A 14,943-nucleotide genomic window follows, 5' to 3' on the forward strand; every position below is an offset into this window, starting at 1 on the left:
CTCAAAGTTTTTGAATTAATTCAGGTTTTGACTCTGGCTCACCGTACTTGAATAATCAAAACAGAATTTGTATATTAATTTTCCTTTTTTTTTTTTTGGCTAAATGGCTTTCTCAAAGTTTTGATCTGACGATTTTTAGAAAAAGGGGCGGGGGAGGGGCCTAATTGCCCTCCAATTTTTTTGGTTTATTAAAAAGGCCACTAGAACTTTTAATTTTATTTGCGAACGTTTTTATTTGTAATGGATATGCGCAACGTACAAATTAACTTACGTAAGAACTTCTATATTAATATATTTTTATTACGTATATGAGGGGGTTCGCCCCCTCGTCAATAACTTGCTTTTTACACTAAAGTTCAAAATTTGTTCCAATTCTTTAAGAATGACCCCTGAATAGCAAAGGTCGTTTAATTAGAATAAATAGCTATTTTGAAATTACTAAAAATACTTTAGCGTAAACAGTGAGGTATTGAGGAGGGGCCAAACCCCCTCATATACGCAATAATTTCTGTTCGTTTTAAGTCTTAATGTTGCTACTTAATTTCAGCTGAAAAAACTTGTTATTTTTATTTAATTTCTCATTTTTTTAAATAATGCTGGAAAATTCAGCGCCCCCTTCAATTGAAATTTACTTACCCAATGATAAATCCCTCCATGGAAAGATCATCTCAGGCAACCCCTTAATGGTGTAATTTTCATTAAGATTCTATGACTTTTAGGGGGTTTTCCTCCCTTTTTTCGAAAATAAGGCAAATTTTCTCAGACTCGTGGCTTTTGATGGGTAAGACTAAACTTGATGAAACTTATATATTTAAAATCAGAATAAAAATCCGATTCTTTTGATGCATATATTAGTATCAAAATTCCGTTTTGAGAGTTTTGGTTACTATTGAGCCGGGTCGCTCCTTAGTACAGTTCATTACCCCGAACTGTTAGATAACATTCAGCGAGATGAATTCTAATTTTTGAAATGAAAAGAAAAGAGCCAAATGGAATAAATCACGAAATAGTAGACATTGGCCAGCTTAAGCCTTCAGTATTACGGAATTTTAAATCTTGATTAAACTTAATGAGAGCACTAGCAAAACATACCCCACTCCTACGAAAGCATTAGCTATTGTTCCCTAGTTTTTAGTGATATGACAATTTCAAATGACTTTTCTTCCTGTTTTACCATTTCTCGACAGCTGTTTTGCTTTATCCTGGATATTCTTGTCACAAAATGTGCTTTTAAGTACAAAAGAAAATTTTAATACCTAAGCAGTACTGAAGGGAAAGATCAAAATTTCCCACAGAAAATTGATTTCATTGAAGAAAAAAAAATGTCATTTCATAAAAAAACAACAAGAGAGGACTTGGAAGATTTAATGTATTTGCGCTTTTAGTATTTGCAGTCCTGTAGCTTTTGAATTATTTTTTTTGTTTGGGCATTCATTTTTTTGGGGGGTCAGTGTCAATCCTGGTCCAGTCTCTCGAGCTAGACAAATCTTACTGTTAGTTTGATTCAACCATGATTAAACAATTCATTTTATTCGAGCTATGTATAAACTTAGAAAAATAGTGGAATTAGAAAAATAAAAATAAATATTGATTTAAAAGTAAAGAAGGCACAAAATAAATAGAAAGCATATATACGCAGCAATGAATGGGATTATAAGGATCCTGCTAGGATATCCCTATCCCAGCAGAACTCAAACCGAGGTTTCTGCTTCTTCCTTTTGAATTGTAAAGCAACCTTGTTGCACTAAGGCGATTCTAATTTGGGCCATGAAAAGCTTGACGACGCATTAATAGGTATCGCAGTAAAATTTGGGGTCTGGACTTAATCAGAAACAAGCACTGAAAAGGATAAAATGTCTACTATATTGAGAAAACAACAGGTTTATGGCTAGTACGAAGAAGAAGAAATTAAAAAATTAGCAATAGTATATAAATTAGTTTGGTCGTTTTATTTTATTTTTTGTTTTTACTTTTCTTTTTTAAGGATTGTGGACTAGATTACGTTTGTTTCAAAGCTAAAGACACCTTGTAAGATGCAGGCGAAATATTCTTGTGATTGTTTCTTTTGCGTGTTATTCGTTTGACTGTTTCCTACTGGCCATAGACTCGTTGTTTTCTCAAGATTTCTTTGTTTGTTCGTCAGGATGACAAAACGAATTTTCATACTCTGTATTCAAACTACAACAGATTCATTTCTGGCAATATAGATATCCTGCATCAAATATCAAGAACTTTTACAACAATTCTGTTTTAAGGATAAATTTTCTATAAGTATGCTTTCATACCTTATGCTTTTAGCATAGACTTTTTAGCTTTTAGCTTTACTTTTAACCGTTGCTTTAAATGTAAATTATTCACTTCTGTGCGTATAATACCTAAATTTGTTTTCTTAAATTTGAGTAACTTTTTCTAAAATTTGTTTCTAAGCCTTTAAAAAAAAATTATAAAGAAAAATGTATTAATACAAATTTGAGGAACAACGACAAAATATTTGGTTATGATCCAACTTTAAATTTTGTTTCTAAAAAGAGAAAAAAGCTCTTGTTGTTCTCAAATTACAATAGTAGAAATGCATACCCGGAAATCCATAGCCTATGACAGTTTCCCTGATTACCACTTACTCTTTTCAAACGAAACCCTTGTCGTCCGGACGATCAAATTGTCATTTGAAGAAGCCAGGGTTCTTGGAATCTTTCTTTGGTTTGCCATAGTAGGCCAGTTAAGTTCTAGATCTTTTAATATCCTGACGACTCATAATTCAATTGAGAGATAATCGATCATGGTAGGTCTACAAAATGGTTTCAAGCTATAACAATCTAATCGTTTATAGATCAGGAGTCTAAAATCTAACAAATTAAAAGCTGACTGAAGACTAACTGAGATAAGAAATAGCTAACGTCGAGAAGCTGAAAAAGTCACCGACAGACTGATTTGAATAGAATTAATTACTGATTTGTATTTCTGTTCGTTTTAGATTTAGTTTATTCGCCCATAATAACATCTGTTATTTTTAGCTTGACGTAATTATTCCTTTTAGGTTTCATTTAGCCACTCATAATATTATCTATCGATTTTAATTTTGTGCCATTATGTGACAAAGTTTATGTTTGCTTTCGGTTTTATATCGCTCTTTACTTTACTTTTTTTTTTAAATCTGAAAAGCATTTTTTTAAATTAATCAAATAAGAAGGGCAGACCTGGTTTTGAATAATCGAAGACAACATAGTAGTACAAAAAAGGATATACGTACTTGCAAATAGGCCTGGTCGAAAAAGCATACCACCAGGTCTTCTTTTTGAGACTGTCATAAGACCACAGGTACAAAATACTCTTTGAGATAGTGATCGGTAAGCCCGTGCTGTGAAAGAAAGGCCATTTCCTGCTCCTACCTAAAATAAAGATAATAGAACATTATCAAAGGGGACCTGAAAACAAAAGTTTGTAGTTAATTTGAAGCCATATGGGTGCTTTTATAGCAAAGATTAATTCATTTCTCTTCATTTTTCAAAGAACTTGAAAATCCTCCAATTTAAATACGTTAAAAATAAGTACAAGGGACCAAACTTCACTCAGTGAAAAAAAAAAAGTTTTTTAGGATCTTTAATTTCGTTCTATTTTATTTGGAAAAACTTTTTGCATATTCATACTAACAAATTATTCTATAATATAAGAAATTACATTAAATTGTATTGGGCTTTTTAAAAAAAGTTAGCGCAGACACTCAGACAGTAAAATTTACTGTTACTATTCCAAGTATTTGTGATGTCATTCATACGAAAATATTGGGAAAATTCGACTACAGACAAAACATTACAATGAAAGTTTTGACAACAGAATGAGTCAAATCCGCGGTCTTAAATAAAATATAGCTCTTTGAGCAAAATATTTTAAAAACAACAAGTATGCACATATTTTCAATAACGTTCTAATCAAAATAGAAGAAAAGGACAATGAGTTAAAACACAACGTGACGAAGGAATACAAATTTTATATCTCAGAGACCTTCCACTCCCGACTTAGTTACTTCAGCTGTTCGGAGGCCAATTTCAGGAAGTCCACTTTTTTTAATTCTATATGATGCAAGGCAAAATGTTCTCGATTTAATTTTAACTTTAACATTCCCTAAACTATTCTCTAAGTATAACTAGACCTACGTTGCCCGGACAACGTGAAGTGTTGCGGCAACCTTTGTCCGGCTTCGCCGGCTAAAGTGTTGCGAGAGCAACACTTTGGTTTTGTTTCTTTGCTATTGATCAGTAATCACATGATCAAAGGCTATTTCTCAGCGTTGAAAAAACAACAACAAAATAGTATCAAAGAAGGGACTAAATTGACTTTGCAGTCAGTTGAACTTTATCCTTTTCAATCGTAGACATCGTGACGGATGAAAACTCGGAACAATATCTTATATAATCTAGTTGGTATTATAAAGCTATTCCTAACTTTTCAGGATCAAAATACCATAGATGACATTCTATTAATTATTCCGAAAGTATCTCATTGTTTTACATTCTCGTTTGTGCTTGTTTCTTCACTATCGGTTAAATGATGAAGTTGTCAGCCTATCGAAGTTTTTAAAACGGTATGTTCTAATAAGAACGCAATCAGTTATCAAATGACCAAAGGCTATTCCTCAGCGTTGAAAAAACAACAACTACAAAATAATATCGAAAGAAGGGACTAAATTGACTTTGCAGCCAGTTGAACTTTATGCTTTTCAATCGTAGACATCGTGACGGATGAAAACTTGGAACAATATCTTATATAATCTAGTTGGTATTATAAAGCTATGCGTAACTTTTCAGGATTAAAATACCATAGGTGACACTAATTATTACGAAGCTACCTCATTGTTTTACGTTATCGTTTATACCCGTTGCGCAAACATTTAATTCTGTCAGATTTAAAGAGATCCAGTACAAAGTGCAGCAATTTGCACAAATTTCTAGCCCAAAGTGAACAGATTCTTACTTACAAGTCCCTCTCCCGTGATAGACACCAAGTTCACCGGATACAAATAATTGGGTACACAAACTAGCAAAAGTTGCAAACCCCTCATCGCTGAAGATGATTGTAGCCCAACAGCCGATTATTACTTACAAGGCCCCTAAATGTCTTACCGCTGGAACCAAATTGGTTTAACCATCAAATACACCGGAAACAAATAATAGATACACCAATTAGCAAAAGTTGCTAAACCCTCATTGCCGAAGATGATTATTGCCTAACAGCCGACTGTTGCTTACAAGTCCTCTATATGTCTCAAGTATGGGCCTAGATTTCGTTTCAGTGTGTACCTTACTACTGAAGTTGTCAACCCCTTAAAATTTTCAAACTGGTGTACCTCACGAAAAAAATTTTGTATCAAAAAATGGATGTCATATACATTGATCGGCTGATCAAGAGCTATGGATTCGCGTCGAAAAAAAATTCTATCTGTCTTAGTTCAAAAGTTGATTATTTTTTTTTGCCGCAGGCCAACTTTCTAACGTCACTGCTTAGAAAGGAGCAAAGGATAAGCTCCAATTCTTTAGCAATGAGAGAACTTTTAAAGTTTATTAGGCACATCTGATACCATTTCTCTACCGCAATCTCAAGTCCGAAAAACAGAATGATAAACTCAGCTGAAATCACGAACAGAAATGGATAGAAACAATAGATGGCAGCACTTTCGGACATGTGGGAAAATGCCACATTTTTGCTTCTGTAAATTTTTCTATTTATCACTCAAAGAAGATATATTGGCTGTGGGGCGGGTAACTGCCGCATATATTTAACACTTATAGATTTTAGTCCATCTTCAATTTGAAAGTGGTGCCTGCCTGCTAGAACGGAGCTTTCCACTCGAAAGCAGAAACATCCTTTGATGAAACGAAAGCTTGGCTGCACAACTTCAGATACTCCTCTATGACATAGGCTATATAACTCCACTTCACTTCGCACACCATAGGCTCTGGCTCGTGGACAAGCAAAAACCATCCTTTTTGGCCACAGGCAAGAGTTCTGCGGAGCTTTCCAAAATGTAATGTCATATTCATCAATCCAGCCTGAGGTCCAAACTTTCCGTAAAAACCGCAAAGGTTAGAGCCTTACCAGTTTCCAGGAATAAGCTGAGATCGGCGACATAGAAAAAAAAACCGGGACAAAGCCAAAGTGTTGCTCTCGCAACACGATTGATGCCAGAGAATGAAAAAAAGCCTTTGAAGAATGACAAAAAATGATGATTTTCATCAGAACTGATGACTGAAATTACCATATAGTCGCAGTAAATGCATTGACTATAACTATGTTATTAATTTAAAAAGCTTTTTTCTGCAACAAGTTTTTCAAAGAAAAGTAAAGAGTTCCATTAAGTTAAAAATTAGCAGAAATAAAGTCAAATAATCTTCCAGGCGTAAAACTACCACAAATCACCGTCAATAAGTAAATATAACTAAAAAAGAACAGAAATTACAATAAATAGCCGTGTCAAACTCAAAACGAACAAAAATTACCATACGCAGGTCCGATAGTCCCCATGCCTTCTCAAGACCAGAACATAATTCGCGCTTTACTGAAAAAAAAACAACAACAAATGACCGTATATTGTCAGTTTAATTGACATATAATGATATTTATTCCTTAAAATTTTGATAATTTTTATATATAAAAATGAAAAACTGAAAAAATTTGAAATGTATTTTGTTTTCAGTAAAGCGCACATTATGTTCTGGTCTTTTAAAAGTTTCAGCTTAATACCATCCACCGCTCCTGAAGCATTTCTGATGCGTCTGCTTGACAACCTGTGCGGGCATAGTAAATTTCGAATTAGTTCCACATAGTTTCTATAAATCCCAAATTTGTCTCCTTGTTGTCCTTAGTTTTAATAGCAGTAGTAGTAGCAGTAGAATTAATTGTAGTAGCTTAAGCTTTAGTGGCAGTAGTAACAATAGAAGTAGTAATAATATCAACAGCACTAGTAGTATGAGTAAAAGCAGTAGCATTAGGACGCAAATATTTTCTTTTGGTTAGTTCAAAATCCCTCAAGATAAGCCCTGTTAGTTTCAACTTCACACAGAAAACTGTTCCTGAGATGTTGCTGTTACACCCATTTGACAACCTACATACAGGTGACGCATTGTGATTCTGTTCACCTTCCTCCCTCAAAATCGCACAAAATCTCGCCACAGTCGTGGTATTGATATCAGTAGTAATATCATTGAATAGCGGTAGTAATAGTAGCAGCAGCAGTATTAATATATTACCTTTTGGTCAGTAGAACATCCCTCTCATCCATTCCTGGAAGTTTAAATTTAATACAATTAGCCATTGCCCTGACATTGATGATATGTGCTTTTGATAATCTGTATGTTCATATACTTCTTGGAATTTTTACCTCAATGCTCTTAGCCTTATAAGTAGTTGCAACAGAAGCACAAGCAGTAGCAGTAGTAAATGTAGCAGTAGCAGTAGTATTAGCAGTTTTGTGCACATATTGCATTTTAGTGAGAAAATCTTCCCCTTTCAGCATTCTCTGAAAGTTCCAACTTGATACCCGTATCAATTCTTAAGATACTTACTTGTACTTACTTGTGGCGGGAATCACTTCTTAAGATACGCAATTTTGACAATTTGCATGCACATAGTGTCTTTTGATTTAGTTCGAATTTTCCCTCAATACTGTAAATGCTGTAGTCTGGTAGAAGTAGTGGTGGTAGTTGTAGTAGCATTGGTAGAATGCAAATATTGCCTTTTTCATCATATCCCTTATCATTTTTAGAATTTTCCAAACTAATATACTCAGTTATTCCTGTGTTAAACCCATTTGACAATCCTTATACACATAACGTGTTTTGATTTAGTTCAACACTCCCCTCAGCATTCTCTGAAAGGCTCATCTGATCGCCTTTCGTCTTGTTGGAAAGTAAAGTTCAAACACGCTTACCTTCTTCAATCACATATACAATGTGGTAAACAATGAACTAATTGCCTCGCTTACAAACCTTTTCCTGATGACTGTGGGGAGGTTGACATAGCCAAAGACATAATTACTGGATCTTTCAACAGGGCTGAACAAAACAGATCTCTTAAAGTTTCGATCCGATATGTTTTGGGGAATGATAGGCTTGGGGGGGGGGGGGTGTTATTGCTCTCCGTTCATTTTTGACTCCTAAAAAGGGCACTAAAACTTCCGACTTCCAATCAAATGTGCTCCATTCAATACAAACATTATACGATCACCGGTTCCACAAAAACCTTGTACACCTCGGGGCAAAACTTAAAACCCTTGCCCATGGACCCTGGGGAATTGTGTCCACCCTAAAGAAATTGTTATATAACTTTTAGACTATTGGTAATAAAATGACTATCTCATAATTTCAATCGTATGCGTTTCCGGAAAAAAGGATGTCAGGGAAGGGGAGGGGGGGCTAGTTGCTCTCCATCATGTTTGAATCTTAAAAGGGAACTAGAACACATTTCCATCAAATCAACTTCTTCTGAAGTTCACTCGACCACCCCTTCCATAAAAACCTTATATGCCCCTGGGGCATAACTTACAACCCTTGCCCCTAGACTCTGGAGGATTCTTTCCCTCCACAAAGGCTTTATTATATGATCTTTGCACTATTTTTGAACAAATGTTCATCTCAAAATTTCTATAGGATGCACTTATGAAAAATACAACGTTGGGGGGGGGGGCTGCCCTCCGATCACTTTTACTCATAAAAAGGGAACTAGAACATTTGACTTCCAATCAAATGAGCCCGTTCCGAAGTTTTTACGACCACCCTTTTCATAAAAACCTTATATGCCCCCGGGGCATAACTTCAACCTTTGCACTGAGAGCTATGGGCGGGGGGGGGGGGGTTGTCATCCTCAAAGACATAATTTCCAGATACTACGTTAAACAAAATGGCTATCTAAAAATTTTGATTAGATGTACTTTGACCCGATGGGCGTGGGGGGGGGGACTTGTTGCCGTCCGACCACTTTCGACTATTAAAAGGGCACTAGCCCTGTAAATTTCCAGTCGAATGAGCCTTTTCGTAAATTCCTATAACAGCAAATGGTCATCTCAAATATGCATTATAGGAAAATACAAGGTCTGGGGAGGGCGTATCCAACCTCCGATCCCCCTGAATCTTAAAAAGGACACTAGAACTTCTGATTACCAATCCAGTGAGCCCCCTTTGAAGTTTATACGATGGCCCTTTCTATTTAAACCTTACATACCCCCAGGGCTTAACTTAAAACTCTTGCCCTGAGGTCTCTGGAGGGTTGTCATCCTCAAAGACATAATTTTTAGACCTTTCGAATACATTGAACAAAATGGCTATCTCAAAATTGTGATTGGATGTGTTTGGGGAAATAGTGGGCGTAGGAGGGGGGTTAGTTACCCTCTAATCACTTTAGACTATTAAAAGGGGAACTAACCCTTTCAATTTCCAATCGAATGAGCCCATTTCGAAGTTTCTATGATAATTCCTTCTATACGAAGTGCCCTGGTCTAAAACAAACAAAAAATAAATAAATAAACAATACATTGTGCCCATGTCACTCTTTACTCTAAGATTGTACCTATAAAATTGTAGCAGTCAATTGTCAATGCTATTTTCCTTTTCTCTGCCAAATTGGCCTTAGCCAGGATACGGTCATTGCCGATAAGTACCAGTAATTACTAGGTAAAACGTTTAAATATTTTGTTTTTTAAATGTTTTCTTACACTTAAACGATAAGGTAAACTCATAGTCAAATTTGCTTCATCTCCAAATTCAGAGCTTTTTTTAGTGGCCACTAGCATGACTATTGCACGCTATTCCCTAATAGTGCCAAATAGAGTTCTGAATAATATATTTTCCATTTAATATATTTCGGAATATATCAATTATATATCTTAGTTTATGAACATTTTACGTGGTCAAAAAAATAAAAAGAATGCTAACCTCATACTCAACCCAAGATTTTGGTGACAGAATTCTTCTCAAAGAAGTAACAACAGTTCCAGAGCCTGTGCCATTTGAGGTATTTACACTTCCCGCCAAAACGGCCGTGTCTTTATTAGTGAGAGGTGCTTCTGTGGACATATCGAAAGAAACTCCACGAATCTCGACATCTAGCAAGCTCGGTGACTGCCTGCAAAAGGGGACTGATGTATGATAATATTAAATCTATTCTAATAAATTTCAAGTGTATACTTAAATTTAAGTTCATTTTAAATTTACAAGAAAAACGAAACAGAGAAAGACGAAGTGGTTTCAATGAGATGTTCATTAAGATTAAATTAATCTACTCAATAAGGACAACAAGATTCTCATTAAAATTGTTTCGCTGAAACTGAAAATGCTTCCACAGATACTAATCCATCATCGCAGGAACATGCCATCTCTAACCAATACAGCTCCAAAAGTTCCTCCTGGAGAATCCATTCTGTTCAGAGCTTTCTCCTGTATTCCCTACAATGAAGTTATAAGCTCTTTCTGTCATGAGGTTCGTGACTTCCTCTTGACTTATTTCTGTAATGACTTTATTTTCTATAATGACCTCTTCTCACCATCTTCAAGAACCTTCTGTTTTTATTTTGGCCTCACCTTGAATGACATCTTTCACCTTGAAAGACACAAAATTCAACCAGCCTGTCAACCTTCATCCATGAAACGTAGGATTTTGAATTTCCATTTGATTTTGTGCTTTCCAACAGAATTGGCGTGCATCTTAGGAGAAAAACTTTGCCTAACTCCTGATCCGAAATGCAAACCAAACTAACTACTGCCCCTACTTTAATCAGAGCTATATTACTTTCGTGCATAGCCCCAATTCCTTCGATGTACTTATCTGGCATATCATATAAGAATAGGAACTTCACCAAAACTGCTATATCTGCTGAATCCAATGCATGTTTATATTATGTAAAACTTGGGACTCAAGAAACTTAATTATTCAAAAACCTCTTACTTATTAAATTAAACGTGATAATTTGCTCAATGAAGCTTTCCCCACTCCTAAAACCGAGACCGGACTATTCTTCTCTTCTAACTTGACCTATAACATCTCTAACTAAATATAATCATGCAAAGCAATTTTCATAGCCAAAGAAACAGCCTGCCAAAGTAAAGGTTGATATGAATTCATCGCATTTTTTCCCACGGAACTTGTAAAAGAATTGACGCAGAAACTTTGGATCATTCGTATATCATTCGATTGGAAATTTAAAGTTATAACACCCTTTTTAAGAGTCAAAATGATTGAAGAGTGACCAGCCCCTTCCCATGCCCTTCTAGCTGCCAACCTCCTAAAACCCTACCAAAATTTGGAATAGCCATTTTGTTCAAAATAGCCGAAGGTCCAATAACTATACCTTCAGGATGATATAGCCCCTCATAGCCTGTGGAGCATTGTCTGTAAATTAGACAATTTGTCCATGGTTACATACAGGTTTATTATTGGAAAAGAGAGGTATGTATGTTCCTGGGTCTCCAAAAAGGTTAAATGTATTAAGGTGAAGCTTTCAGAGAACGCTGAGGGATATTAAAATACACTATGCGCATGCAGGTTGTCAAAAGGGCGTACCTGCAATATCTCAGGAGCGCCTGAGAGCATTAAGTTAAAACGTTCAGAGCATGTTGAGGGATATGTTGAGCTAGCGTATCTGCAATATCTCAGGAACAATTAGAGGAATAAGTTGAAACTTTCAGGGCATGTAAACTAATCACAGGGAACTACGTACATGCTACTACTAGTACTACTACTACTTCTACTAAGGCTAAGGGTATCAAGGTAAAACTTCTAGGACTTGTTGAGGTGGTAACGGAGTAAATCGAAACATGCTATGTGCAGGTAGGTTGTTAAAAGAGCGTATCAGAAATATCTCAGGAATGGATTAGTGCACTAAGTTGAAGCTTCCAGAAAATGTTGAGGGGATAGGGCGTTGAACTACTTAAAAGGCACTATGTGAATTATATTACTACTTCTACTACTGCTACTGCCAAGGCTATAAAGGTGGAACTTTCATGGAATGTTTAACTAAATCAACGGTAGATCCTATTTATTGCCAACTTGGAATTCTAGAAACCTATACTCTAGGTTGTTGATTTAATCAGACTTTAAAAGCAAATTGTCAATCAAAAGAGAAGTTTTGCAATCGCATTGCATATCAAAATCCCTCAGAGCGAAATATAATCTTGAAAGAGGATGGGAATTGTAGAAAATTGTGATACTATACTACTACTACTACTACTACTACTACTACAACTAATAACTCACTGCAGCACCAAGCCACCTGAGGCCAACACAGCTACGCACGCTCCTCCTCCAACCTAATCTATTTAAAGCCTCCCTCTTTACACCCTCCCAGGAAGTTCCCATTTCCTTTAAATCTTTATTTATGACATCCTCCCAACCCAGACAAGGACGACCTGCTTTCCGTGTAGCCCCAGACGGTTGGCCAAAAAGGACAATCTTCGGTAATCTGTCATCCTTCATCCGTAGAACGTGGCCTAGCCATCTCAACCTTTCTTTCATTATAGCCCCAGAAAGCGGGATTGAACCACACTTTTCGTACAAGCTACTGTTTGAAATACGGTCAGTCAGCCGGGTACCCAGAACAATCCGTAGGCAATTTCTCTGGAAAACATCTAGTAAATTTTCATCTGCTTTTCGGAGCGGCCACGCTTCAGAACCACATTTGACCACTATCATCACTGTAGCTTCCAATATTCTAATCTTGGTTTGTAGACTTATCTTTCTATTCTTCCAAACTTTTTTTAACTGTGAAAAAACACCCTGAACTTTAGCTATTCTACTTTTAACATCTTCACTGCTCCCACCATCTTTACTAATAATACTACCAAGGTAACTGAAGCTCCCAACCTGATCAATCTTTTCGTTACCTAATGTCACCTGTTCATCTTCACTTATTCCTAGCCTTAGTGACTTAGTCTTCTTAACATTAATTTTCAAGCCTTTTTTAGCACCCTGAACTCGGAAAACCTCTAAAAATTCATTCATTTTGCTCACACTTTCATCTAATATGCTTAAATCATCAACATAATCTAAGTCCAGGAGCGTTCTTCCTCCCCATTTGATTCCATGGTCTCCAATTGCTGTGTCCAAGGAGCACAATTCCTGTGCTCCTTAAGACGAAGTCCATCAAAATGATCCATATAAAGGGGGATAGAACACAACCCTGCTTAACTCCTGATTTAATACAAAACCAGTTGCTAACCTCATTTCCTACCTTAACCGCAGCAGTATTATTCTCGTACATAGCGCAAGTCACTTTAATGTATTTTTCTGGTATACCATATAACGATAAGACCTTTGTTAACGCTGTTCTATCAACAGAATCGAAAGCTTGCTCATAATCGATAAAACTAAGGACCAAAGGTGTTTGACAACGAAGGGACTTCTCAATTATTAACCTAAGAGTGAAAACATGGTCGACACATCCTCTACCTTTTCTAAAACCGCATTGTTCTTCCCTTAAAACTTTGTCTACAGCATGTCTCAGTCTAAAAAGTATCATATTACTCAGTAATTTGCTACCTACAGAGACCAAACTAATGCCTCGATAATTACGACACTCACTCTTGTCACCTTTCTTATACAGTGGTTTAATTAAGGTTTTCCTAAAATCATTGGGTGCTTCCCCTTTTTCAAAAATCATGTTCATAATCTTCAGTAGCTTATTCCTAACCTCATAGCCACCATATTTAAGAAACTCATTAATCATACTATCAGCACCTGGGGCCTTATTTTTTTTAATCCTTTTAGTACTGTCGCTAATTCTTCCTCACTAAACAGATCTTCCTTCACACCCAAGGCATCACAAACTTTTTCATTTTCATCTATATCTTTTCCTGCAACTGTATCTCGGTTTAGCACACTCTCAAAATGTTCCACCCATCTTTCTTTAACTTTTTCCTTATCACTAATTGTGGCCCCATTTCTATCTTTAACTGGGACTAGTCCGGATTGGCTACTCCCTTTCAATTTATTAACATGCCAGTATAATATTTTACTATTATGCCCTCTAGCTGCATCTTCCAGATCCTCAGCAATTTTATCCATCGCCTCCACTTCACATCTCCTTAGTTCATATTTTAATGCTTTCTCCACTTTCTTTACATTCCTTTTGTTTTCATACGACCTATCACTCAGATAATTCTTATACAAACCCCTTCTACTCTCTATTAAACCTAAAGCTTTTTCACTAATATTCCTAGTTGCAGTCTTAGCACTCTTCCCTAGGACACCATCAGCAACTTCACAAATTGTTTTTCTGAAATTATTCCATCCATCTTCCTCATTGTCATATTTTAAACCCTCAAGTTTAGTACTCAGCTGTTCCTGGAATTTTTTTCTCAAATTTTCATCCTGAAGTCTACCAACATCATAACTTTCCGGGAGGGAGGTACCCTTCCGAAATTTCAGCTTTAAATTAACCTTAGACACTACTAGATGGTGATCTTTACTTTTAACATCAATAACGGCACTCCTGTACACCCTAGTATCTAGTATTGATCCTGCTAGTCTTCTGTTTACAATAACATAATCAATAAGGTTTGCTGTCTTACCATCACGTGAATACCATGTCAACTTATGGGCCATTTTGTGACCAAACACCGTATTGGTTATAACTAAGTTGTTATACCTACAAAATTGCAAAAGCCTATAGCCATTACTGTTTTCTTTTCCTACACCAAATTTACCTAGGCTAGGATACCATCTATCCCTATTTCTACCAACCTGGGCATTAAAATCTCCTAGCAAAAACACCATATTTCTACCTGGTACCCTGTCTATTTGCTCCTGTAACTGTAAGTAAAATTCATCTGAGTCACTAGTATCTCCATCAGTTGGTTCAATGGGGGCATATACTACTATAACTGATACCCTAAACTTTTTAGTCGTAAAATGAAAGATTATATAATCAATATACATGGCAAGAATTAAAAGAAAAATTCA

General features: G+C 36.0%; 1 protein-coding gene across 1 annotated transcript in view; it reads right to left on the bottom strand.

Moving 5' to 3' along the window:
- Window positions 1-14,943, bottom strand: part of LOC136032070 (dnaJ homolog subfamily C member 11-like) — a 92,962-nt gene that overhangs the window by 32,412 nt on the left and 45,607 nt on the right. Inside the window, exons 5-6 of the mRNA XM_065712193.1 lie at window positions 9,924-10,113; window positions 3,251-3,389 (exon numbers count right to left, since the gene is read on the bottom strand). Coding sequence (XP_065568265.1) covers window positions 3,251-3,389; window positions 9,924-10,113 — 329 coding nt within the window. The remainder of the gene's footprint in view (window positions 1-3,250; window positions 3,390-9,923; window positions 10,114-14,943) is intronic.

Source organism: Artemia franciscana, chromosome 10 (assembly GCF_032884065.1).
Source record: "Artemia franciscana chromosome 10, ASM3288406v1, whole genome shotgun sequence".
NCBI lineage: Eukaryota > Metazoa > Arthropoda > Branchiopoda > Anostraca > Artemiidae > Artemia > Artemia franciscana.